We start from the raw sequence: 27,118 nt of genomic DNA, 5'->3' as shown, positions 1-27,118 counted from the left end.
CTCAGGGGGAGAATGTGTTCTGCTTGGCTTGAATGGGCTGAAACATGAGATGAGTTAAGCTGTTGACCTAAGGGGGACTCCTTGGACTTTGAATTAAAGATCCCTTGTCTCCTTAAGACCTTGAAAGACATGTTTATATGATTCTTAATATTTATGACTGGAACAGCAGTTTACAAGATAATCTAAATAGAAGACTGTTGACAAGGACCTGGATCGATCTATAATACGAATAGTGTTCTCCAAGATTTCTCTTCTTACCTACATTGAGATCCTGAAAATGAAGCATGCCAAAGCTATCATTTCCACAATAACAGGTTTGCTATTTACAACAATAACCGCAGCTAAGATGAATGCCATATGAGTACATCAACTTATCAACTGCATCTGACCCAACTTCCTTTTTCATCAAACTGAGTGATGAGTGTTTTCCTCCATTTGGCAGGATGCATACCTCTGGTGCAGGTGATTTGGTCTGCTGCCAGTGTCCAGCCTGAGGGGCAGGCACACGAGTAGTACCTCGGTCCCACAGCAGAAAGCAGGCAGATATGAGTACAGGGACTCCTCAAGCAGTGATTTTCACCTAAGAGTTGTCAAACCACACATGCACACACAAACACACATGCATACCCACAAAGAGTCAGCAAAATGATCTTCACAGGTTGTCTTGGATTGTTGTTAAATGTAATGACAAAAACAATATGCTGCATATTGGCTACGAACTACCAAACCAATTCAGGAGGCAAACACAATGGTCAACATCAGCTAATACTGATGCAACAAAGATTTGTTGCTATAAAATATCTTTGCCTTACCTGCAGGCTGCCTGGTTGGGTGTACTGCCACCAGACCCATGGGCTGAGGGAGGTTGAAAAGCATCACTGTCTGGTTCTCCCCGTGCCACTTATGGGCTCGCATCACACGGTTGATGTATCTGTCGGTCCAATACACAAAATCCTCAAAAATGGTAATTGCGTGGGGATGTTGCAGTACCTTTTCACAGAGAGTAGCAAAAGAAAAAAAAAGTGTGTCTTTTACATGCTATTCAAAAGGAAATTCAATTTGCTCTGTTCAGTTTGAAATTATCGACATAAATCAGATTTCTAAAAATAATTCAGAAGACGTGTCATTCTCGTACACTCACCAGGTCACTGGCCAGGACTTGCTTCCTGTTGTTGCCGTTATAATCGCAGAAGTCAATGAAATCCAAGTAGGCATCAGCAAAGTACAACAAATTGTTTGGGTAGTCTATGGTTAGACCGTTGGGCCAGTACAGCTTTTTGTTTATGATAACAGTCCTCAATTTCCCGTCCATGCTGGCCCTCTCAATGCGGGGGTTCCTCCCCCAGTCGGTCCAGAACATCAGGTGAGCACTGCAAAACAAACACTCGTCTTTTAACACCATCTGCTTTCAAAAATGAAAAGTGACAATAACATCTAAGACATACAGATTTAAAACAAACTTCTTTCTAACTGACCTGTCCCTTGGGTCCAGCACCAGGCCTCGGGGGTTGGTGACATTTTCACTAACTAAAACAGTGCGGTGGGTGCCCACCAGTTTAGACACTTCAATAGTCTCCAAGACGTAGTCAGTCCAGTAGAGGTTCCTGCCCACCCAGTCCACAGCAAGGCTCTCTGTTACAGTCACTCCACTGTCAAATACCTGTCCACAAGAGACTCATTCTTAGTTAAATATGTCTACTGATCAAACAGTCAAACCATGTGTAACCCTGGGAATAAACACAAAATGTTTCAGAGCAGTAAGTCGGTGGTGACAAACGGGAACAAAACAACTCACCACAGTTCTGTCACTGCCATTTTTGTTAGCACTCCAGATTCTGTCCTGGCTTGTGTCGGACCAGTACACACGGTCAGTGGCCGAGTCAAAATCTATGGCCACGATGTTACGTCCATCTCGAACCAGTGAGCGGACCACATTGGGCTGAGTGGTTATGTCATCTTGCACAATCTGATTTCGACTGGCCACCAGCAAGAACGCCTGACGAGAATCTGTAAACAGACATCAAATCTCTGTTAGCTATTTTTCATGTCCATTATCATGCTAATGTGAGCACTTATCAGGTCTTGCATGTCAACCACAGCTATGTGACAGGCCTGTTAAATAGACCCTACTCAAATGGCAATCCTAAGGGAATGCACTTTTGTCCAAATAATGACCTATTGTACTGCAAAGTCTTTCAGCAGGTTATCCGTGTGGAAGAGGAGCTCATGTCAGGCACACTCCCAATGAACAGCCCATTGTTGGTGATTATGTCCTAATTATACCTGTGTGGGCCAGTGAGTGACACATATGTTATTTGTCTTATCTGAAGAAATCAGATCAGCAAGGAGAGACATGGGAGAAGAAAGACGGTGTGTCAGTCTCGCAGTCCGGTGGCCGAGCTCCCCCCGTTATCACAGCCCATTCCTGCCCAACAGCCTGCACAGCGGAGACAACTGAGATATGTGCTGTGTCGCCACCATCTTGACAACCATGTCACTGTAGGACTGATAATCGGCCTGTTTCCTATTTACTCCATTATGAAATTATAGGTTGTTATTTATAACTACCAGGGGAGCAATATGTTCCATGCACAGAAGGTTTAAGCCACATCCCTCCTCACCTGAGGCCTTGCAGGTACGCTGGTCTGCTTCGAGAGCGTAACCATCCTGGCAGTGGCAGCGGAAAGAGCCTCTCTCATTGAAGCAGTGCTGGCTGCATAGTCCATGGGGATTACACTCATCTACATCCTCACAGGTTTTGGAGTCGTTGCTCAGTTGATAACCCACAGGGCATGAGCACTGGGCCCCAAACGGCCCTTGGATACAACCGTGGGTGCAGCCAGCATTGTTGTCAGAACAGCTCTCCTGATCTGAGTTAAAAGAAAATTTAGAAACAAAAATCAAACCAAGTAAATGATTACTCATGCAACGCAAATACAAAATACCAAATTATGCAATTCATATACATGTTCCAATGGTAATTAATAAACAACAAAGCACTAACCACTTCAGTAAACCTCTTTAGAAGTGCTACTCAGAGCCATAACAATTTTGTATGCATATTTGTGGAAAGGATTTATATATTCCGCACATACACTCTACAACATTTTGGGCCTTGATTATGTTGTGAAACAAATCTATGAATATAAAAAAGGTAATAAAGACATTGTGTTTGTTGAAAATGAATCAAAACTACTTGCAGCATTTCTACCAATGATTGAGAGTTTGTTCCTACCTGGCAAAGGCTCGTCTGAAAGTAGTGAAAAAGGCAAGAAAGGAAAATCACAGATCATTTTCAGGTTAATACAGGTCAAATCACACACATGCATGATTTTAACACAAGAATACAAAGACAAACAGATAACATTCAACACATTGTGTCTGTGAAATGAAGCCCTTGTTTACAGAGTACTGGAGGAAAATGTGAAATAAAACTAAATCAATGGAGAGTTTGATCCTGTTTGTCATGTCATGTGACAATTAAATTGAATTTGAGGATGACAGCAAACTTAATAAAACAATCAAGTATTTCTGAAAGAAAAAGAACATGTTCCAGCTTGACTAAGATCAGACTTACTGCAGAGAGGAGACTCGTCAGCACCATTGGGGCAGTCGGGAGTGTTGTCACAAACTGTGGTGAGGTTGATGCACAAACTGTGGCCTGGACACTGCCACTGCCAGCTTGGACATCGAAATGGCGGTATGGGACAGTCTCTTTCATCGCTCATGTCCCTGCAGTCGTTGTCCCCATCACAAAGCCAGCTACGTAACACACAGTTTCCATTGTCACAGCGGAAGAGTGAGGAGGGGCAGGTGCGAGGTGGACAGGCATGGTGTTCATCGCTGCCATCCTCGCAGTCTGGATGACCATCACACTCCCAGGTAGACGGTACACAGCTCCCATCTGACTGACACTGGAACTCACTTTCATGGTGGCACATCCCTGGGGGCCTTGTAGCTGAGATTTATGAGGAAACACCACAAACAGCATGACAGGAAAGTCCAAAATTAGAGAAAATTGAAATATATTAGCAACCTTGCACATCATTATGCATGACTGAGTCATGCTTCAGTAATATAACCAATGACCAAAGGCACTTTTTAAATACTCACGACAGCCTTGCTCATCTGAGCGATCACTGCAATCAAAGACTCCATCACAGCGGTAGTAGGAGTTGATACACTGGTGACCACTGGAGCACTTGAACTCATTCACAGTGCAGTTGTAAACTGAAAAAAATCCAGTTGAGTATGTTAAACCTGATATTCAATATTTCTGCAGTTTTGTATGTATGCTGAGCTCAGTTGTTGTGCAACTCAAGTAATGAGATAAATAATCTAAGAGGCTTAGCAAATACTGGTTGAACTTTACAGAGCATTCAATTGACCTCTACAACTTCTTGAGCACGTTTAGCTCGTGCAAACAGGGTGTTGCTGAATGAATGCATGAATGACTGAACAAATGAATTCATTCCTTATTGGGAAATGTCAGATAAAGTTCCAATTCATAAAATCTCAAAGTAAGAGTCTGGGTTGAAGCAAGTTTACAATTAGGTCCTAAGTAGTGATCATGAGACCTGACTGAAATAGATCTGACAATCAACTGCCTTCATTATTTATATAAATACCAGCTGGATGAAATTGAATCGATTTTATCACACACTTGTGTAAAAAGAGTTGATCTTTTATAAGTAAGGACCAGAAGAGATTAACGATTATGAGGATGTCCAGGGAAAACTGTAATCCAGAAAGATACTCACTGCATCCCTGCTCGTCCGCCCCATCCACACAGTCCCTGTCCCCATCACAGACATAGTTGGGATCTATGCAACGGTGGTCAGGACACTGAAACTGTCCTGGATTGCATGTGCCTCTCAGATCTGTCGACACAAATTGTTAAACAATATGAGTCTACAAACATTCTTTTGTTTGAATAACCCATTTTTGTATTTGAGGCAGAGGTGGGGCATTCAAAATGATCCTGGATAGACAGAGGCATCTAAAAAAAATACTTATAAAAGTGAGTTAGTTCTCCAGTAGCCTATTGACCAGCTTTCGTCTCTAAGTTTTTATAATTAAGGCTATATATGTAGGTTAATTAAACCCCTTCTTTAAAATCTGTGCATTAATGTGTTCTCCAACATATTTGCTTGTAGTTTGCTTCCTGAAATAAAGTCCTGCCACTGTAATGAATGTGGGCTATTTGCCGTATTTCTGCCTATTCTGTTTCGAACAAAACCAGTCCCCAAGCAAAGCCTATCCTTTTTCCAATTGGTAGCCTCTATAGGGATACTCACGGCAGTCCGCTTCATCTGAACTGTCCCCACAGTCATTATCAGTGTCACAACGCCAGGTATGTGGGATGCAGCGGTGGTTGGCACAGGTAAACTGATTGGCAGGGCACGTTCCAGGCATCTGTGTAGGGCAGTTGTACTCATCGCTGTTATCGAAGCAGTCATTGTGTCCATCACAGCGCCATCTTGCAGGCACGCAGTGCTTATTGGCACACGTGAATGCAGAGGGGGAGCAAGTGGTGTCTGAAAAAAAGAATTATGAAATATTGTAACATTAAACTGAACAAAAATAAAAAAATAAATTAAGAGTTTTTACTCTGGTCAGGTCGGGCGAGTATTATAGACTAGATTTCCAAAAGAAAGCATTTACTGTTAATTCCACAGTTGACTTCGTCACTGTTGTCATGGCAGTCGTCAACACCGTCGCATCTGTAGCTGTCTGGGACACATTTGCTGTTGCCGCAGGAGAAGGAATTGGCTCCGCACTGCAGTGTCGGGGGCTCATTGGAAGGGTCTTCCACACACGTCTGGTGGTTGGGCAACAGCTTCATGCCATACGGACAGCCACACACCCTCTGTGAGTCCGGGGCTGGAAAGCAGAAGTGGCTGCAGTCTCCATTCGGATTTGTCTGCCTGTTGCAGAGGTTGGAACCTGAGAAGGAGAGTGGAGTGTAATTACCAGGAATATGACCGACAAGTGTGAGCCTTGGCTACGCATGCAGAGAATAAAGCTACTGACCAATCTGAGAGTTGGAATTGAAAGACTTGACATGCATGATGTGGCTGATTCCTCTTCTGATAATGACCAGCTCCCCACCATCGGTCTTGCGCACACGTACGATGCCACCCAGGCGCCAGTCAGTGAAATATGCATAGCCTTCGAGGGATAGGAGCAACAGAGCAAGACCTCAGTTAGTTTATCTTTCATCACCTCCTGGTAACAGTAATTGCTCTTTTGACATGACCCTCATTAAAGCAAGAATGGTAAACCACAGTTCAAGTCAATGCCAGTGAGATTAACTCCCTCTTTATTTCGATAAATATACATGATCCTTTACTGGAAGTTTATAGGCAACTTGTTGTTTATGCCAGGACTTATTACCTTCAAAAATGGTGAGACCAAACGGGTGGGAGATCTGGGTTATGCGGTCCAAAGAAATCCTGTTCCGTCCATCAAAATTGCTGTGCTCAATTTTGTCAAAGAAGGCATCCACCCAATACAGACGCATTGAGCTGGGTGGAGATCAAAGTAGAGAGCGAGAGATTAAAATGAGTCAAAAATGCTGTCAGGGGAATGATCAGCATCAACCATAATTTATAGTTAAAACAATAATAAATGACATCAATGTCAAGGTGAAATAGTGTATCGTGGAACTGTTTTAGCCACATGGCTATAAGATGTTTGACTCACCTCCAGTCAATAGCGAGGCCATTTGGCCAGCCAAGAGTAGTGTTTACAATAGACAGGGCATGTGACCCGTCACCCCAAGCCCTCATAATCTTCGCTGGCCGGTACCAGTCAGTCCAAAAAATGTACCTGTCCAAATTAAATAAACATCAATCATAAATGTCATATGTCATTCAAAAATGCACCTGGGTGACAAAAATCCTATTTATTTAGATTCTGTTTTGGATACTTCCACGTTATTGAGCTTTTCTGTTTCAGCCAACTTCTTAGTGTTTGTTACAATGCTGCCCTTCATGCTGAACTAATCTGAGCTGTTGGAAACAGAGGCCTAATGACTTTGAAGCAATTGGAAATAACAGGTCGTTCTAAATTAGTATTTCTTTTATCTAGTGGGTGGGTGGTTTGGGGGGGCCTCATTTGAGGACTTTTTCTTAAATGAGCGAGCACATCTTAAGGTGAGTGACCAGACATACATGGTTGGTTTTGAAGAAAGTTCCTTGTTCCTATGTATAGTCTGAATCCTACTGAATTCCTACAAACCTCAAATGTTTTTCACATTCACAAAAATATGATTCTATCTACGGCTTATATTGATTTACCCAATGGGAGGATGCACCACGATGGCACGAGGGTTGTTGAGGTTTTGTACAATGGCTCTCCTGGACTTATCAGCAAGCTTCATTACAGATATGCTCCTGTATCGCGGGTCAGTCCAGTAGAGGTTTTTTGAAATCCAGTCGTAAGCCAGGTCCTCCACTCCATCCACTCTGTTGGCTGCCAGTACCTCCCTGCCTGTGCAGATCAAAGCAGTCAGACCACCGTTTAACACAGAGGTGAAAGAGGAAGACATTTAAATAAATAGGCTGTCAGCTTGCATTTTCCCCATGTGGACCGGACAGAAAAAAACTAGAGCAGCTCTAAAAACAACATGACTGATCAGAGCAGTGGTGTTTCTTTTATTTTGTGTGTGGTGTGACTGCTCGTGGACATTAGAGACTACTTTCTACAGCTTAGGTGATAGTTTTGAAATGAAATATCAGAACTGCTTGGTAAAACATTCTTGATTAGTCTGTCCTTCTCATTTTCAGGTCATTAGTTTCAAATGTAAGTTCATTATATGATCCGTTTTCCACTGTCCATACTCCCGTCCACTCCCTCCCCCATAGTACCAGTCGGCCCCATCAGGCACTCCCTTAACTCCCTGTATAAGCCTGGCTGAATCACATGGTAGAGATCTCTGCAAGGACAGAAATTCTCCATAAGCACAGAGAAAACACTGAAAACCTATTAGCTGCTGATAGCTTTCACACAAGACCATGTCTTTCTTTGTGTTATTATGAACTTGTTATGCTGTGAATATGTACAGGCTATTCTGAACAATTCAGCAGCAAATTCAACAAAACAAGATGCTCACCGGTCCCATCCACTTTTTGCTTATAAATAATATCTTTGGCTGTGTCTGAGAAGAAGATGGCATCGTCTTCAGCACTAAAATCCACCCCGACAAAGTAGGAAGGCGATCCAGTGATGGGCAGGATGATGTCCTCCTGAGATGAGAGGTTAAAGGGGATTCCTCTCACGGCCAGCTGGCTGGAGAACAGCAGAAACTGCCTCACAGCTGACGATAGGAAATCAGAAGACCATTTGAAACTAGTTATTCATGCCAAAGATATTCAGCCCCACAAAAACATCATAATACAAAAGAAAGGGTTAAATGAGATGAAACCACTCTGGGTAGCTGTAAAAAATTGTTTCGAGCGAAACCTTAAAAGGAAACATACTGAGATCTGTTCAAGAAACAAATCTTTGGAGTCATAAGAAGTCTTACCAAAACATCGCTTGCCATCAGCATGTAGGTCGTAGCCGATGCGACATTTGCAGCGGTAACCTAGTCCTCCATTGTCACTCCTGTGACTCAGAACACAGATCTGCTCACATCCACCTCTGTCTACACTACAAGGGTTTGGCACTGGAGACAAACATAAAATGAATTCCTTTAGCTGGCAAGGTTATATGAAAGTGATTACATATCCTGATTTTCTTCAACTATAGCTATTTATGGCTCTTCTTTTAGAAACACTATCAGTTACAAGATAGAACATCTGGGTAAATTGACATTATACTGTTAACTGGATCACTCTGAAGAAGACACATTTGTCTCATTGAGGGACTTACCATATGGCTGTTTCATCTGATGTATCACTGCAACTCCGTGTGGAGCCTGTGATGTACTGTAAACAACTTGAGGACTTCTGTCAGTGAACTTGTTGGCTTTCATCACGGCCATCTTGGTCCAGTCCGTGAAATAGACATTGTGCTCAAACATACTGATGCCAAATGGGTGTGGGATCACAGCACCTCCATGGACCACTGTTTTTCTATTGAGAAAGAAAGGTTAAGAACATTGATTTATTACAATATAAATGCATGGACCTTTCTACTTGTTTACCCTAAAGAATTCTTGGGGTTTTGGTTCTGTTTCTAAATGAATGCTGTGATCTTTGAGGAATAACACATGACATATTTACCTATGAAGACCATCATATGTTGCAGTTTCAATGTAGTCATAGCGACTGTCAACCCAGTAGATACGCTTGGCTTCAATGTCTAGTGTGATACCAGCTGGCCAGCCCAGTTTACTGCCAATGATCCCATAACGGTTGGAGCCGTCCATAAAGGCACGCTCCAGTCCTGGTTGTCCATTCAATGCCTCCCAATCTGAGAAGAACATATACCTGTGAAAGGAGGTTAAATGTTTAATCTGCCAGTTGTCTCTGCGGTGGGATCATTACATGAGTGCACCTGGGACCACAGAAATAACATGACATGTATTCCCTTCAGAAAGATCTAGGAGACGTTTCTTTTGTCAATTAAGTCCAGCATCCACAGCACCACATTATGTCTCCAGGTGGGTGGCTGTGCATCTCCCCAAAGAGCTGTACATTCATTGACGTTAAGCAATTTATCTGTAGCCACCTGGCTCTCCTCCCCCCTTGAACGATACTATTGGATTACAATGAGGGTCATCACTTACATTGCTCCTCACTAATCTACCCAGGGCAATCTGCTAATCTCATACACACACCCCATTATTCCATGCCAATGGAGCACGACAAATACTGTATGTGGAGTTTGGGAATGGGTTGATAGATGAATGGGTGGAAACTAGGAGATGTGCTTACCCGACAGTGGGGTCCACCGCCAGCCCTCTAGGGTTTCCAAGGTTTTCAGTGATGAGTGTGACCCGGTTACTTCCATCAAAGTCCACCATGTCAATCCTGTTGACGCTGGACTCCACCACATACAGTTTATTGTTCACCCAATCCACCGCCAAGTTCTCAGGGTAGTCAACTGATACATTTAAAACCACCTGCATATTGGAACCGTCCATATCCACGGAAAACACCTGTACACAAAAGACGGCATTGTTGTCAAGAAATTAGCTCGTAGGTGGTCACTGCTTCAAGAAATCAAGGGAAGTTATTGAAAGATAAGTCCACATTTTTGTGTATCTTTATACAATACTCACATGCCTGTAGGTACATTGAAAGTGTTATCTCATCTGAATCTATTGCTCACTCACATGCATGAAAACACACTAAAAGTCAACCAAACAAGGAGAAGCTCGTATAACAGAAGACAGAGGGAGAGTAACTTCATTCTCTGCTCAGGTAGACACAATATCTTTTCAATTTAAGTGATCCCCATTCTTTGTTCTGAGTAAAAATTACTTCTAAAATGTAGCTTTAGCAGGCTTCAGGCTTCAGCAGTCTGAGTCAGACAAATCAAGTGGACATCATTCAGAAGCTTCAATGGACAGTGCTTCCTTGTTGAGCCACTGCAAAGGGACAGTAACGTAAATGTTGCACTAAAGGGACTGCAACTTTGGAATACAGCCACTTGATTTTTCTCAGTCTGCTGAAATCTCATACTGGCTGTGATTGAACTTTGGAATAAATATTTACACATAACATAGACCTTGAATTTTGTCCCCAAGAACTTAAATTGAAGCTTCTAGAGGGGATCCCTGTATGGCTAGAATGAACAGGAGAAACAATTACAGTGAGCTATTTCACTAAACATATAGGAATGCGAGTATTGTGTTAAGATAGACCGTCACAGGCATGAATGTAAAGCTAACAATGAGAAACACATTTTAGGCCATAAAAAGTCAGAGAGAGATTATTATTATTATTTGCCTCTCTGACGATTCTGTCTTGTTACATATCTGTGTAGCCTGTAACGTCTCTACCGTACTCTACCGATACTATGATGGCACTAGTTTCTCGGAGTGGAAACCATGGCACCATGCAGCTGGTTAGGGGGGTACTGATCTTAGCAGCTCTGCCTCTTTTGAAACAAGATCCATATGTCTAAAAAGCAGGATTTTCTACTGACCTGTTTAAGGAGAAACTAAAGATGTGGAAATAGCCTGATAGTTTAACCTTTCTGGTTGCATTCACATGCCCTGTTTGTGCTCTCCCTACTTTTAATCTGACATGCTGCCATGGAGGCGGGTGATATCCACAGATGCCCAGTCAGAGATATGTCCCGAGCCTTTCAGCCCAGTGGCTGCAGTTCAGACCGTTAAGGAGCCAAAAGCACAGGCTGACAAAGACTTTTCAGCGTGCCAAAGAATGCATATAGGTGGACAGTGCCACTGAAAACAAATACAGCATGATTACTTCAAACAAGATCGAGTTACAAAAATTGCACCCTGGTATGTGAACATCATACCAGCCTATCGGACAGGTTTCAAGATTAGGCCATTTGGATTCCATTCCACATCTACTTCCCTTCATTATGACCCAGCCGCAAAGGAGCCAAAAGCTATCCCATTATTATAGTATCAACATTGCTGATATTTTACAGGATAACTGAAAGAATTTCATTCTGCAGCTCAAGTCTATCTCAAGTATTTCCTCAAACAAAAAAGAGGTCTATTCCTGTGATCTCTTACCCTGGCATAACACGATTCATCCAGGTAATGCTCTAAGAAAAACACTGAAGTAAATAAGTACATATAACATGAATAATTAGATTTAAAGAAATACCTTATTCTGAATGGTATCAGTCCAGAATACCCTATGGAGATTATAATGGAAGTCCACTCCCACTGCAACCCCTCTGTTCTGTGAATGAACCAAAGTGCGCAGACTGTTGCCATGGATGTCTCCTATTAGCAGGTCTCTGCCATTAGAAAATAGCAAGGAAGGGACTCCAGCTGCAGTACAAACAAAATACAACAAGTTAGTTAACACAACATAAAGAAGTCATTTGAAAATGTCTAGTTAGAAAGCAGAGCCTGGTTTGTATTTAAGCAAAAATCTATTTTGTTGTAGGCATTCGCAACTAAAATATCAGTGGAAATTTACAGAAACCCTGACTAAAGTATTTTCTAGCTACTATCCTTACACACTCTTTTCACTAAAGCTAAAAGACAGAGAGGTCAGCCTCTCAGTCAACACTCTTTCTATGTTCCACAAAGGCAAGAGAGTAACTAAAACAGCATTCGGTACGCAACAATGCACCAGAAAGAAGTGCAGACGCTCAGTGAAGCAGCCACAGTGGTTGGCAAACAGGAAAGGGGGTGACGCTAATGGGAGTCATTTAGATGGATCATTCACACATTCAAAATCTGAGCATGGTGTAAGAGAATCTGTTCAAACAGAGAGGAAGCGACACTCACTTGAGGCGTCAGCTCTGCAGTGTCTGTGCTGCTCCAGGATGTAGCCCTCTCGACAGCTGCAGCGATGGGAGCCTATGCGGTCCTCACACAGCTGGTCACACATGCCCCACATCGAGCAGTCGTCAAAGTCTTCAGGATTAAGTCAAAAACACAGCAGATGACGATTAAACACCAATATGTTTTGCTTGAGTCAAATTGCACTTTTATTATATTTTAAGACAACAACAAAGAGCTGTAAAGAGGTGTGAATCAACAAAACCTTTTTTTTTTTTTTTTATCCTTCCTGTCATATCTTTTAAATTCAGCTATGAGTCCAAAGTGTGTGCTGTACTTTTGAGTCCAAATAAAAACAGCCGATGTTATGTGCACGTCTAGACCTTTGCAAACTTCAGTTGAGTTGATTAGGATCTGGCCAGAATAAGACTTGAGAGCCAGTTTATATGCACCAAACTATTATTTGGGTAAAGCTTTTTCTGTGCACTTCTGGTATTCTGTGTTTAAGTACGTCGGTTGTCACTAGCAGTGACATGATGCGTTAGCGAAAAAAACAGACCACATAAAAATGGTTTCTATAGTGGATAGCACTTAAGGTACTGCTGAGCCTTTACCTTAGTGTGTCTTGCTTTTGTTGGGCCTAACTGTTGAGCTTTCTGTTGATATATTGCCTTGCTTTCTCTGTCAAAGCACTTTGTAAACTCTGTTTTTAAAGGCGCTATATAAATCAAGTTATTATTATTATTATCAAATTTATTGAGCAAAAATAGACATTCTATTACATGGAAAAGCATTGAACATCCCAGCTTATTATAAGAACCTCAATCATTGTGCCAATGTAATGTAAAGGCAATAAAGGATAAATACCTATACATAAGCGACTGTTGTTGCTGCTGACAATGTATCCAGAAGGACAAGAGCAGATCCCTCCATCAGGGGAAGCATGACAGCGATGCTCACAGCTTAGAGAGGCACATCTCCAGATACCTGGACACAGAAACCACATTAGTGAATGAATATAGTTTTGGGGATATTAGATGTCCTAATGTGAACTTGAAACAACTTGTCTTGGTACTAACTGCAGTTGTGACCAGCAGTGCTGTTAGATTCATCTTCTCCCTCGGGGCAGTGAGCTGTTCCATCACACAGCTGATCAATGGGGATACACAGGCCAGAGGATGGACAGGGCCATTCTCCTGGGTAACACTCCCGCGGTACATTTTCTGCAGAAAAAAACAATTCATCTTTATCTGTGCAGGCTTACACGTAGAAAAGGGAAAACACAACAGCAGATAGTTCTAGCGGGCAAAGTATGTATTGATAGGCCGCCTTATCTCAACAGGAATGTGCTGCTGATCTTAAGAAAATTGTGACTAGGACTTTATTGTCAGGGAAATTACTGTCACTTTAAATCGACACAGGGGAGTGGAGCTTTGAGGGGGTCACATGGGGGCTCAGAGGGCTTCTGCAGCCCATCCTCTAAAAACACACACTCTTCCCAGCCGTGTGGAGGAATTCTAAAGCCCTTTGGGGGGCTGCGTGATCTTGTGCCACAAAGAGGCATTTGAATAACACACTTAAAGGAGCACAGACATAGCGTCTTGCTAGCCCGAACAAACCATGGAGACTGGAGATGACACAGAGAGCTTGAGTTGTTACACATTCTAGTGTTCTTTAAACATTAATATTTCTGGACCTTACAGCAACAAATAACATGATTCATGACGTGGTTATATACCTACCACAGCCTTTTTCATCCGCATTGTCCTCACAGTCATCCTCTCCATCACAAATCCAGACTTGGTGTATACAGCGGCCACTAGGGCAGGTGAAGTAGTTCCCTCTACATGCAGGATATGCTGCCGGGGAAGTGGAGAATATCAATGCAGAGAAGAGATCAGACACATTTATCTGGATGAAGATAAGAGTTATGACACACTGTGGGGGGGGGGTTCGATGGTAGAAAGCCAGAGGCTACATACTGCAGTTTAGCTCATCACTTCGGTCTCCACAGTCATCATCATGGTCACAGACGTAGCGTTGAGGAACACACACCCCGTTGTGACACGGGAACAGGCCCGTGTTGCAGTGCTGTGCTAAAGAAAACACAACAGAAGAAGACAAAAATATCGATTTGGTGATGATGTCAGGCTATGGATGCTATTGCTTTTTAGGTTGCACTTTTAATGGATTCCACGTGAACAGTTTATCACTTAAAAAAAAAGACTTCTTACTGCAATTTGCCTCATCAGAGCCATCTCGGCAGTCAGGTGTCTGGTCACATCTCTGGGTCTGGTTGTAGCAGGCCCCATTAGCACACCTCAGCTGTGTGCACTCGGGGTAATCTGAAAGATGAAATCATCATCAGGGCCACGCTAAGCACTCAAATCCCCCTGACAACTGTGCTCGTTTCAGCTTTTAAAACGTGAAAAGCTCGGTGAATGGGAAGGATAAGAGACGAAAATTTAACACCACCACCATAACAACAGCAGTCGCCACAGCATTCTTTATGCCATTGTGAGATTACCGCGGCGTGTAGTGCTGTGAGTTTACCATGTCGGCACAATAATAGCATAGCAGCTGAACTTCAGCTTGACTAATCCACCAAGGAATCTGCAATCAACCTCTGACAACAAGTAGCATATTGTGGCCCATTCTGTCAGTCAGCGAGCCTCTTAATCTTAACAAATTGATTAAAATGCCACAGGAGCCTGAAATGCAAAAAAAATAAATAAAAAAGGGAAACCACCCCGGAGAAGACTTACGGCAGTCTCTCTCATCAGAGCCATCTGAGCAGTCTGCCAGACGGTCACATCGGTATTCTCCTGGGATGCATGCCCCATTACTACAGCTGAACTGCCCACTGGTGCACGTCCTTCCAGCTGGGGACGGAATGGAGAGTGACACAGAAAGGTTTTATTCACATAGTTATTATATGCACTTATCTTGTACTGTAGATAAAGGTACTTAACGGGCATCTAATTCCTTAACTTCCTTTGGCAGATATATATCTGAAAGATCTTATTCTTCAAAATAAAATTTGAGCAAGACCTTGGATATTTTCCGCAAAACATTTATAAGCGCCCCTGAAGAATTGCTAATATTGTAAAATGTACTTACTGCAGTGGTGCCTCTCGTCTGATCCATCCTCACAGTCCTCCTCATCATCACACACCCACATAACAGGGATACACTCGCCGTCACTCAAACATGTGAAATGGCTGTCGTCACATGTTACCTGAGCTGTGGGAATACACACAGACCATTTCATTATTTACAGTTGAGTGTAATACAGCAGTAGAAAGCTACTAGGTAGAGTACACAAGTAGAATCTTGAAGTTACTCGTGCATTACTTAAGTGTTTTCATGCTATGCTAGGATATACTTCTGCTCCACCAAATGTATGCAGAAACAAATCGTAGGCTATTTTATATTTGACACAATTTTACAGTACTTAAGTTACTAGTTACCTCGAAGATTAAGATTTTATACAAAACATAAAATCAACTTGTAAAATATGATGGATGCACTATTGTAGATTAAATTAAAGATAATTAAATTAATTGAATTTAAGAAAATGACCTGAGTAAGTCTTCCACCACTGCTGTAATTCCGTTTGGAATGACATATTCAGGAAGCATTATACTAAATATCCTAATCTCTCAGGTGCCATGTTGGCCTACAGTGCAATATAATGAGAAACTCACGGCAGTCGTGTTCATCAGAGTCATCCACACAGTCTGATGTGCCGTCACAGTGCCAGTCACCCGGTATACATCGACCTGTCGCACAGCTGAACTGCCCCAACTCACATCCTAAACACAATTAAAATTTGACACGATTCAAGCTTTTTCTTACATGCAATAAGAACTTTTATCCACAGTTATCCATCAATGTTTTGCCATTTTATTGTTAATTGCAATATACTTATTATTACTATCACTGTTATTATTCCATATTCAATTACGTCCAAAAAGTGTTATTCTTGGCTTCTTGAGACAAAAAATAATGACAAAAAAGATAATTGATAAATTCTTAAATACTCTACGTTTATTTTTATTTTTTTTAAAACAGGGCGTAAGGGGGTAGGGATGCCTTCCCCTGATGAGGCATTTTGTTAACAACATTGACAAGCCTTGGAGACAAGCGTGCCAGCCATCCCCTGACGGTTACACAATCTCCACCACACTCATCCCGAGCCTCCTTTTGATGTTCCCGCTGAGTGGCATCTGTAGAGATAAGGTACCACCACTCTACCTTCCCTGACGTTTTCCAGAAGAGATTGATTCAGGCAGCATAGTTCAGTGGCAGAGCACTCCATCAGACCCGTGCAATTCTGATTGTCTCCCTGACAGCCTGATTTATGATGCGTGCTGTTCCCGTCCAGTCTGAAACGTAATTGGGATAAATAGTGGTACTGGGTGGTGCCGCAACCATTTCAACCCAAATTCTTCGTGAGAAGAGCTGTGAGGTGGTGATTGGTGGTGCTCGCTTGGGGTTGGTGGTCTATCTCTGTCCTGTCTTATCCAGCATTTTGGAAACATTCTTCCTTCTTAATAAAATAGCTGCTTACAGCTACACAACATATTGGGGTTAGTTAGCTCAAATTAAATCCTGAAGTACACCATAGCTATAGCTCCACTATTCCACTTTGACAGCTTGAAGTTACAAAAGTTACAAGGAATTGCAGACAAATGCAGTGACAAAACAATGTGTGGCCATATACCTGGGCACAAAATATTATGTCTTAAAGGTAAACTACCAAAAAAGAATTGTCTACAAACCTGCAGCCTTTTGGCTAAGGAGGTTTATCATCTCCTTTATGTAATGCCTAGTGCACTAAAAGACACATACGCTCCAATCAAGAATTCTTGTCTCAGATGAATTAGCCAGCAAAACACCAAACTGTTTTACAACCAACCCAGCAAAACAAGCTGCATATTTAACTCCTTCAGCAGCTTTCCAGAAGGCAAAACTGTTTTTTTCCTGCTCAGTTTACTAATGATGAAATTGCTCGCAACTTGCTCAAAGGGAGCCTTTGTTGCAAGGCAGTGATCCCAGAGGTTTCAGCATCATCTATAGCATGACAGCAGGATTGCATACAGTACGCAAACTACTCAGAGATGCGGCTCTATTTAACAAAAATACAATATTTCTCTCCACAATGACAGGTGGAATCAATACATTAAAGTGTTGAATGTCCAGACAATACTGTTACTACAGGAAAACAAAGTTTGTGTCATCAAACTGTAAAAATAAGTAACAATACAATTTAATTAATTAATGAATTAGCTAAATAAATGAATGAAATAGCACTATCTACTGTAAGTCCGCTTTGGAAAAGATCAAGATGGTTATAGCTGCCATGCATTCAGACCTAGGTTGATAACTTAAAACCACGTATGTCAAGGAGAAACCAATCTGCTGGAGGCTTTCAAATGCAGCCAGTGTTTCCTGACAGTATTACTTCTGGGAAAGGTGACAGATACACTGAGGCTGAACCTTTCAACAGCACTATTTTTTGAGAGGGTTCTTCTTACATTCTGAACAGAACGTCTTCTTTGTAACTTTTCCTTAATCGTCAAATTTCTATGTCTTCATCCTGACAAAGTCACAATTTCACAGTATCAAATAAATATTAGAGAAGATAAAAGCCAGGGTAAACGGTGCAAATCTGCTATTAAGAAGGTTTAATCTGAGACTGAAGATACGGGCTTTTTTTATTATTAGTTTATTGTTTAAGTGTTTTCATGTGATTTAATGTTTTCCTTTTCCTTCTTTCTAGACTTGTCTTTCCTAATTAGCAACTTAAACCCACAGCAGGAGAGAGCACCGCACTATCCATGCAGGAAGATATGGACGCCCTACTATTGCCCAACAAAGAAGAGTAGTGGAGGAATTTTCATTAGAATGAAGCCTGTCATAGGCCTTAAACCCCACTGTGAAATTACAATAGCACAAAAGAGGTGCCAGCAGGGATGCAAACTCATAACTGGAAGTGTCACCCTAAAAAAACACTCAGCAGAAAGGAGAGTACAGTAAGGCTTACTTCCTGCGATAAAGTAAAACAAAAGTGGAACATAAGCTCCCGTCTCATGGCCACCCATTAAGAAAACACCTGTTCACAACCACTGAAACATCTCTTTCTTGTCACGTGGGTCGCCTGAAAGCTTTCACGCCGGCTTGTTTTGGCGCAGCGCTCCACACTCGCTGAATGCGTGTGGAGAAAAGTGGAGAAAAAAAAAAACGGCTGCTGGCAGCATGAAACGCTGGACCCGTCCATGCTGTCAGGGCGAAGTGCTGCTGCCTATTTCATATGGAAATCAATGCAGCAGAATGCAGTCAATTGCCAAACAAGTGACTTCGGCTCTTACGGCTACACACGAAACAGTGAAAAAACGGAGGGGCCTTGGCAGTGTGAGCAGAAGGGAGGAATAAATAGAGTGTGGAATAAAGCCTCGGTCTGGTTAGAATTGAGGAATACTCAACATGATTTTTGGTATGTGCCTTAACAAGAGCATGAGTGAAAAGAATCATAAATGAAGTTGTCACCATGCAACGAGACAGCCAGTTGGACATCTTATTTTTTCCTATGATCAGCGAGTCACAGTTGTTTACTGGAGGCTAAACTCCATCATCGATGCGTCTGTAACCTAGACAGAGGAAGCTGCAGGACAAGAAAGGATTTGCTCTCCGTTTGTGCCAACTGTGTTGCTGTTTCTAACGCAGTGTAACTGTTGCACCAGGATTTACCAGAAAGAAGCTGGCATGCGTGAGGTTTAGCTTGCATGTGCAGGCCAAGTTTGTGTGCCTTGAAAAGTTTGGACACAACAGTCATTAGAGACTCAAACTAAAGATAGGTGTGATCAAACAAGACAGTCCAGCTTGACCTAAATAGTAGCAGAACAAACATGTCCGTTTGAATTATTCTGTTTGACGGTGATAGCAATGAAAACTTAATTTCTAACACCATTAAAGTTCTTACTGTGCAGTTAATATGTTATTAAGATTACACTAGCAAATGATTACTGAGAGAAAACAACTTAATCTCGTGACAAATATGTCTGGAACAGCAAAAAATGACAGAGGATAGTTAACAAACCAGCACTTTGAAATCAACATATTAACTATTAATGCCAGTGTCAGCATTCTGTAGCAGAATATCAAGCTTAAGAGCTGGATAATGTGTTACAGAAGGTCATGGAAGAAACAATTATCAAACTAAAGGATTTTTGTGGAGGATCAAGCAGAGATTAGGGAAAGTACCCCGTCCCCTAAGACGACACAAATAAAGTGACACATCTTTCGGTCCGATTCTCACACCAGCAGAAGCACTTGTTACTCTGTATAACATGTAATGGATATTAGAAATCCAGGTCAAAGATAGATGACTTTTTGAATTGTATAAAAACAGTCTACGTCACTGTCTGTTAATCACAACAAATCCAAGCTAATGATCACCGTGAACGTGCTGACAAAGTCTACTGAGAGTCTGCCGTGTTAGTCGAGTCATCATTTTGTACACCTGATTTGTCATCAGCAAATGTTAAATACAAGTAGGGCGACTGCGACGGCAGTAATTCTAAGGAAATGCCAAGTGAATTTTCTAAATGCTACAGTCTCACGGTCAACACTGTTATGCTGTCTTTTGCCATAGACAGTCTAACTTTTCTGTTTTTGTCTTATAGCCAGTGAGGAAATAAGTCCAGCATATTTTAAAAGAAAGAGAAAGAAAGACAGAAAGACATAACCATGACCTTACTCTTGGTACAGTTTTTACTTAACTGGTTCCATTCTGCAGCAGCTGCAGTGTAATTAGTTGCTTGATTCACACTAAGGAGCTTACATACTAAGGGTTGAGCAAAAAGAAAGCAGATTACAATTTGAGAAGTAGGATCTAGCTAGGGCTACGAACACAAGAGACAAACACACGGCTGTCACGTACAAAGAACAGCATGTGAGCATTTGGTCTGTCGCCGTCTCTAACATGAGAAAATGAAGCTCTTCCTCGAGCTGGAATCAAACTCGAATCAAGTGGGTTTGCGGCGTTAAAATCTGCTCCACTGAATGAGATTTGTACCAGAAGCTTTCAGTCCTCACAGATTGTCTGTAAGTCACATGCTCTTTTCTGTTACCTAGCAACAGTACAGCTCAGGCAAAAGTTCCTCAAGAGAACTTCCAATCTGTCTGAGGGAGGCTTTGTGCTCAACCTTTAAAGTAATACTATGTGGTAAAACGTTTAGCTCTCCAGCCAGAATAACAGTATAGTGGCCACACTTTAGAAGCACTCTGGAGGTGATTGTGGAGTTCCATTCTAATCAGCATCAAGGTTATTCCCATGTGTTTTGGTTAAATCATCCTGTTTGAGTGCCATCAAACTGTTACTAATCGGATGGTGACTTCACTGATAGTAAACACAGAAGCATTTTAATTCAGCAACAATTAAATTCCCCCTGCACAGTGTAGTGGGTTTTTTTTTTTATGAGCAACAAGTGCACTGAGTGAATCACTTAGTAGCACAACAACTCTGCAGGTCCTCAATAAATCATTCAGCTGACAGCCTGTTGGGGGGGGGGGGGGGAGGAAGGAGAAGAAAAAGAGGAAGAAGAAGAAGAGGAGGGGTAGAAGGAACAACAATCTCACTACTTACCTTCAGAGTGGCACCATCTAACGCAGCATATGAAGACGAGAAAGAGTTGAAGTAGCAGTGCTCTCCACATTCTGGCTGGTCCGTCCAGCTCCGCTGTGCAGATGGAGGAGCTGTAGGGACTGTGGGGCTGGGATGCTGTTGCTTTCTTCTGTCTGTCTTTCTTGGCCCGTTAGTTGATGAAAAGGGGCGTGCACAAAGGCCGGGACAGAGTTACATACGGGACAGACCGCTCCCCCTGCAGCCTCGGCCCTCCGGATAAGTCCCTCTGGCCCTGGAATCTGCATAATGCCATGCAGGTTCGACTTGCCCCGAGTGCCAGTGATTTTTCACTCACAGCGGGCTATTAGCAGGCTGCATTGAGGTGTTTGAGAGGGAAATAATGATGATGGGAGTAATACAAACATTAAACAACGAAACGCTTTGAATTACGGCGTCCTAAAGGCCCAGACGAGTCACCGTAATCCCAATGTATCTAGTCAGAGTCAGGTTGTTGGATGTTGTAGACACACTTCCCAACACCAAGCTGCCTTAATAGATAGATAGATAGACTGATAGTTACTTTAATTATCCCGCGAGGGGACATTTTTTCGCTACAGCAGCAATTATGGTAGGCTACAGGCACAAATAACAGAGTAAACATCTTAAATATAATATAACGTACATGTATGCATAATAGATAGATGAAAGTGGCAGAAATGTTCATAAATAACAGGTACGTTGGGCACATTATTGGCCCCGTAGGAATATTTCCCAATCGATTTAGTGAATTAAACAATTAGTTTTAAGAACCAACATCGCACCGCCCAATTCTCAAAAAGGATGACAAAAAGTCAACTGCCAGTAAATTAACCAACGTTAATGCAAAAAAAAGGGTGCCAACGTGAAACAGGATTCAAGCAACACGAGAAAACTAACGCTAGTTCACTAATTCCACCATGCTTTATTTCCCCCAGAAGGTCCCACACTAATCAGAAGCCCAACACCTCCACCGTGCGGTCGAGCATGGGCACGTGCGTTACACCTGCCGCCGTTACTGAATCACGATGCTGCCATTGGCAACCGAGCAACGGAAACTTGTGGAGAAATGTGGGAACCGAATCCTTGAGCAGAAAAATAAGTTGTTGTCAACGTAAAAAAAACGGGAAGAAGCGCTCCCTTCATTTGTAAGTTTGCTCGTTATGGCAACTCCACAGAGGAATGCAGAAAACTTCATCGAGATGGAGGGCAACACGACGGAGGTGTGTAAAAGTTATTGACAACTGTACAATCTGTACATATTTATACATTAGCTTACTGTAGGTGTTTTGGCGTGCGTGTCACATAAGTAACAATAAATTGCAGGTACAGTGTCATCATTACATAGTTTTTCTTTGAGTGTAAAATGTCTCCTTCAGTTCATATCTTGATCTCGATTCTCTGAGATCATCTTAACTGTTTGAACACATTGTTTTTTCCTTGTTCTCAGCGTATGGACAGTATTCGGAAGTCCCTGCTTTGCAGCCTTTCTGCAGATGATGCAACGACGACAATGATGATGCGATCCAGATTAGATGAACAGTCAATTCTAATTTGCATGTTGAAGCAGAGAGCAGATCAGGAGCTTCTTAGATGTCAAGCCCTGGAGCAACTCAATGCAGACCTGGAGTGCCGAGGAACAGACTGCCAGAAGCAACTGGACGAGGAAAGAAAGAAAGCAGAGCTGTTAGAGAAGAGGTTCATGGATTTAGCGGCCAACAACCAAGGGATTATTGAATTCATGGGTGACTACAAAAAGCAGAACGCCCAGTTAAAGCTGGAAAACAAACGGCTGCAGTCCGAGAATGAAACACATTTCTCCCAAAAATTGCATGATATAGAAGTGTTTGTTCAAAAACTGAAGCAAGAAATCAAACAACAGACAGAGAAATACACAAATAAGGAAAAGGGATATCGGTAAGAAGAAAAACTCAGTCGTCGATTCACAGAAAATTAATCAACAGCAATTTTGATCATCTTTTAAACTCATTTATCCAGTAAAACTGCCAACATTCCCTGGTTTCAACTTTTAAAAATGTGAGCATGAGCTGTTTTATTCGAAATTGAATACCTTTGCTGTGTTTTACATCCATCATTAAGAGAGGAATTATCCGGATGCCAGTCAAAACTCCTGGAACAAACAACTCAGCATCAAGCCAAAGAGGCATCGCTACTTGATCAACTGCATGATGCTCGGCAACAACAAAGAGAGGCTGTGGAGATGTGCAACGGTGGGTAGTCAACGTTGTATCAGTCTCTGAAATGCAACAAAGTACACGCACTTGTAAACTTGTGGCCTTCTCTCCACAATCAGACCTCAAGACGAAGCTACAAAAGGTGGAAGAAGAGCACGCTTTGAAGAAGATCAACTCGAGCGAAAGCATAACAAGCCTCGCCAAAGAGAGGGACAAATTACTGCATCTGTCTATGGAGAGAGGGAAAGTAATACAGGTGATTGAAAAGAGTATTTGTCGTCTTCACTGAAATCAAAGCTCTGTTTCACGAACACACAAATTGCTCTCAAATACAGGAGAAACAAGAGGAAATTCAGCAACTGGAGACCAAATGGAAACAAGAGAAAAAAGCTCGGGCCAAGGCAGAGGACAGGTAAGTTGTGCCTCAACAACAAATATCCTTAAGGATAATAAGTATTTGTCCCTGACTTTATATCCCTGGCCTTACCTCAGGTTTGAACAGGAAGCAGAAGCTGTTAATGCAGAAGTTAAAGTGAAGTTGATGCAGTCTGCTCTGGATGAATCCAAGTCAAAACACAGAAAGCTGAAAGAGGTTGGCTGAAATCTGCAACGTTGGAATGTGTGACCGTCGGTGGCCCATGAAGGGCTGACAACATGCTTAACTTATCTGCCATTATTTTTTACAGGATTTTGAAGCCTTCAAAGATCACACCACCAACCTTCTTCTACGAGAAAGAGAGTTAAATAAGAAGCTTCGCCACATGATGGGCTAAACTTTAGCATTATGGAAGTGTTGTTTTTATTAAAAAAAAACTATTTTCACCTCCAGTGTTTGCTCAGTGCTAACGATGAAAATAAAGAAAAACTGCATCAAAAACATATATAAATATTACAATGTTATTTTTACAAATGTTTCTCTCATAAATCCTTACAGACACGTCACTTAAGAATGCTTCTCTGTTTCTCAGTCTTTTGGATTTCTTCTTCAATGGGACCCACCATGTAGAAAGCTTGCTCTGGCAGGGCATCATATTCACCTTGAAGAGTAAAAAGAATAACCATTACCATCAAATATCCATTTAGTTTATCTCAATCAGAAATGGTTTGCATGAATTATCAGGAAAAAGACATCTGCAAGTAATGAAAAATCTATTTGGCATTGCGTACCTCTGATCTTGGGTGAACCTAAAGATGTTGTCAATAAAGAGAAGTACGTCCTGTCCCTCCTGATGACTGAAGTATTCGGCAACAGTCAAACCGGTAAGAGCGACTCTGGCACGGGCACCTGTAGGGGCTCATTCATTTGACCGTAACAGGGCTACCTGAGAACGTCAAGACAAGAATCACCCGGAGAGTTTAGCATGAGTTTACACTGAGCAAGAGATCTACATGAATCCATCAAACCTGATAAACTACATGTGCTGAAGTCTCCTGAGTAAGGAGAGCTAAATAGTGTTTCAACAAATCAGTTGACAACAAGAGAAATATAGAATAACTCCAGCATCATGATCATCTCAACACTTACAGACGCCTCTCATTAATAGGTTCTCTAATGACATTCATGATCCTGCCCAAGGTCTCAGGGCCCATAGGGATCCTGATGGGGGGCTCCAGTGTCCAGAACTTTTTAACCGCGGACAAGACCCTCTGTGCCATCCATGGCGATCGTCCCGGCTGTGTTTGCACCTTTAGAAGACCATGAGGAGAAACACTTTTAATTTCATAACAAACATCCAAACGCCACACCCACCCAGATGCTGTGCCACCTCCAGCGATATCGGCTGAAGAGATGTCTGCCCTTCTCTCCAATATAATGGGACTATAACATGGCTTGTGGTGCTCAAATGCATTTGAATAACTCTACATCAATTTCTCTTTCCAGGAATCACCCTGTTACTCAAAATAATCCATAGACCTTGTGAGTAGTTTCATGGAGGAACTAAAGCAGACATCTCAATGGCGGATATCTCCAAAACTAGACAACTCACATTATTTTAATATATTTTTGAATCATCTTAAATCTAAAGCAACTAAACAAAACGTATTATACAGTTCCACGTGTTGGTGCATCGGGACAGCATTGCCCATGTTTTGTTGCCAGAGAAACTTAGGCTGAATCGACTGATCGCACATGAATGAAGATGCTTTATGGTCAATTCGAGGCCTGACCCCCTGAACATGTATTCATTTGAGTTAAAGTCAAAAGACTGTTAATTCACTCACTCGAAGAAAGAACCGAATGTCACCAACTGATTGTTTTCAGAGAGTTGATCCCGGGTTTAACAGCCTGCAGAGGCTCGCTGCAGTACCATCCCACAGCACCCAACATGGTTAAGATGGCTGAAGCGGAATGTACCTATAGGTTGTACACACAAACAGCTGTGGGCGATCTTGCGCCGCTCCGGGCTGTCTGAGCATGCGCGGTCCGTCGTTTTCTAATAACCTCATTTACAGAAAGAGGGCAGCACAAACCCACCTAGAAGGATCCCCGCAATTTCTCCTTCTGTTGTTGCTGCTGCCCTCGTGCTGCATTATGATTCAGAATTAGTGTTCACTTATTTAAGGAAGATTTACATTATCATGAATTTGGTAACAAAATATTGTGGATTTTATACCTGTATATTCTACCCTTCTGTTGAGTGTGTAGTTTTGTGTTTTCTAACCCCCCTCCCCTGCAATATTGTCACACAACTTCTCATATGGTATACTCTCCAACGTTTTATGATCATAATTCATACGAGGATTTTAATTATGAAAAAGTGTACATAGCTAGAACATTCCCATAAATGTAATGTATACCCAAAAGCAGGTTGTTTTTAAAGCATAAGAACTTGGTAACCTGGTCATTCAGCAAGAAGTCAGTTTTATTGAAAAAGACCGGTTTAAAATGTTCAATTTGCACACCACTCTAAGCTTCTGTAATTACCAGTATCACAAGCAGAATGGGGAACATAAACAAAAGCATTCAGTCAGTGATAGACGCTCATGAAAGACAACCTATATTCACAATAATCTTCACAATTTACAAATGTTGTTGCACCATATAGGAATACTATGAATGGATGTCTTTCATCATATAGAGCAAAGTGACAGGGTGGATTTTGCCAAGCCATCATTCAGTGCAACATTCCTGTTGTGTCAGAGAGTCTCCTCTAATTACTTCTTGCCTGGAGCTTTGCAATACAAAGCCTCTTCACCTCAAGCGCAGCATGCAGCCATGAATCCTCAGCCAGTCTGCATAGGATCGGCCCCATTTAAACCACACCACTGAAAGGTCAGCTCTGTAACAAATGGTCAGATGGTCATCTTTCAGGGTCTGGAAGGTGAAATACCACCTAGCTAAGATATATTGCATGTCACTCGCCTACGGGTTGCAACTCCCTTTTCACAAAAGAATAATTCAAAGAAACACATCACAATATAGCCAAAAAAAAGGTAAATAGTGCGTTAAAGTTAGTTGAGGTTTCTATTGATACTGTCATTGACTGTTTTTTTAAATAAAACAACAGGATTTAATTCACACATCATTCTGCTCTGGTTGTTACTGCTTGGTGATTTTAGAATTCATTTAGAAAATCTCCCCTTTAACCCTTTTTCCTCAGGCAGGGTGGTTTTGGTCATTTAAAGTCCATGGCGTAGTCCAAAGGTGACCAGGCCTTTGCCATTGGGGCCTTTAAACTTTAACCCCCCCCCCATTGGAATTTTTGCTGGCATCAATGCCACTTTTTTATATCACCTCTTAAAAAAACGCTTTTAACCACAATGTAGTGTTGTTTTGTTTAAGTGCTATTTGTAACCTTATTGTAATTTAAAATCATACCCTATAAACTAAAAAGGCAATCTGGTTTGAATCAACATCAAACGCTATTACTA

General features: G+C 41.9%; 2 protein-coding genes across 2 annotated transcripts in view; one reads left to right on the top strand and one right to left on the bottom strand.

Annotated features, from left to right (window-relative positions):
- The window catches only part of lrp2a (low density lipoprotein receptor-related protein 2a), a gene marked incomplete at both ends in the record, with an annotated part of 44,393 nt that extends 23,288 nt beyond the window's left edge, over positions 1-21,105 (bottom strand). Inside the window, 32 exons of the mRNA XM_079170211.1 lie at positions 452-580; positions 813-990; positions 1,142-1,370; positions 1,476-1,660; positions 1,796-2,007; positions 2,622-2,870; positions 3,236-3,250; positions 3,578-3,958; positions 4,114-4,230; positions 4,761-4,880; positions 5,298-5,537; positions 5,665-5,946; positions 6,034-6,171; positions 6,397-6,527; positions 6,706-6,831; positions 7,302-7,494; positions 8,117-8,320; positions 8,531-8,671; positions 8,878-9,080; positions 9,231-9,437; positions 9,885-10,108; positions 11,757-11,926; positions 12,392-12,520; positions 13,253-13,372; positions 13,465-13,608; positions 14,128-14,244; positions 14,368-14,481; positions 14,620-14,730; positions 15,151-15,267; positions 15,506-15,628; positions 16,093-16,200; positions 21,036-21,105. Coding sequence (XP_079026337.1) covers positions 452-580; positions 813-990; positions 1,142-1,370; positions 1,476-1,660; positions 1,796-2,007; positions 2,622-2,870; positions 3,236-3,250; positions 3,578-3,958; positions 4,114-4,230; positions 4,761-4,880; positions 5,298-5,537; positions 5,665-5,946; positions 6,034-6,171; positions 6,397-6,527; positions 6,706-6,831; positions 7,302-7,494; positions 8,117-8,320; positions 8,531-8,671; positions 8,878-9,080; positions 9,231-9,437; positions 9,885-10,108; positions 11,757-11,926; positions 12,392-12,520; positions 13,253-13,372; positions 13,465-13,608; positions 14,128-14,244; positions 14,368-14,481; positions 14,620-14,730; positions 15,151-15,267; positions 15,506-15,628; positions 16,093-16,200; positions 21,036-21,105 — 5,227 coding nt within the window. The remainder of the gene's footprint in view (positions 1-451; positions 581-812; positions 991-1,141; positions 1,371-1,475; positions 1,661-1,795; positions 2,008-2,621; positions 2,871-3,235; positions 3,251-3,577; positions 3,959-4,113; positions 4,231-4,760; positions 4,881-5,297; positions 5,538-5,664; positions 5,947-6,033; positions 6,172-6,396; positions 6,528-6,705; positions 6,832-7,301; positions 7,495-8,116; positions 8,321-8,530; positions 8,672-8,877; positions 9,081-9,230; positions 9,438-9,884; positions 10,109-11,756; positions 11,927-12,391; positions 12,521-13,252; positions 13,373-13,464; positions 13,609-14,127; positions 14,245-14,367; positions 14,482-14,619; positions 14,731-15,150; positions 15,268-15,505; positions 15,629-16,092; positions 16,201-21,035) is intronic.
- A 1,108-nt stretch (positions 21,106-22,213) lies between these two features.
- LOC306704051 (coiled-coil domain-containing protein 89) lies at positions 22,214-24,018 on the top strand (the record flags this gene model as incomplete). The annotated part of the gene is made up of 7 exons (XM_079170262.1): positions 22,214-22,273; positions 22,501-22,967; positions 23,151-23,281; positions 23,365-23,501; positions 23,581-23,657; positions 23,738-23,837; positions 23,932-24,018. The coding sequence occupies 7 exons, from the start codon at positions 22,214-22,216 to the stop codon at positions 24,016-24,018; spliced, it is 1,059 nt and encodes a 352-aa protein (XP_079026388.1).
- Between the last annotated feature and the right edge of the window lie 3,100 nt (positions 24,019-27,118).

This window comes from Pholis gunnellus (genome assembly GCF_910591455.1).
Source record: "Pholis gunnellus genome assembly, chromosome: 12".
Lineage (NCBI taxonomy): Eukaryota > Metazoa > Chordata > Actinopteri > Perciformes > Pholidae > Pholis > Pholis gunnellus.
The sequence above is the reverse complement of the archived record's forward strand: the minus strand, read 5'-3'. Positions and strand labels throughout refer to the sequence as shown.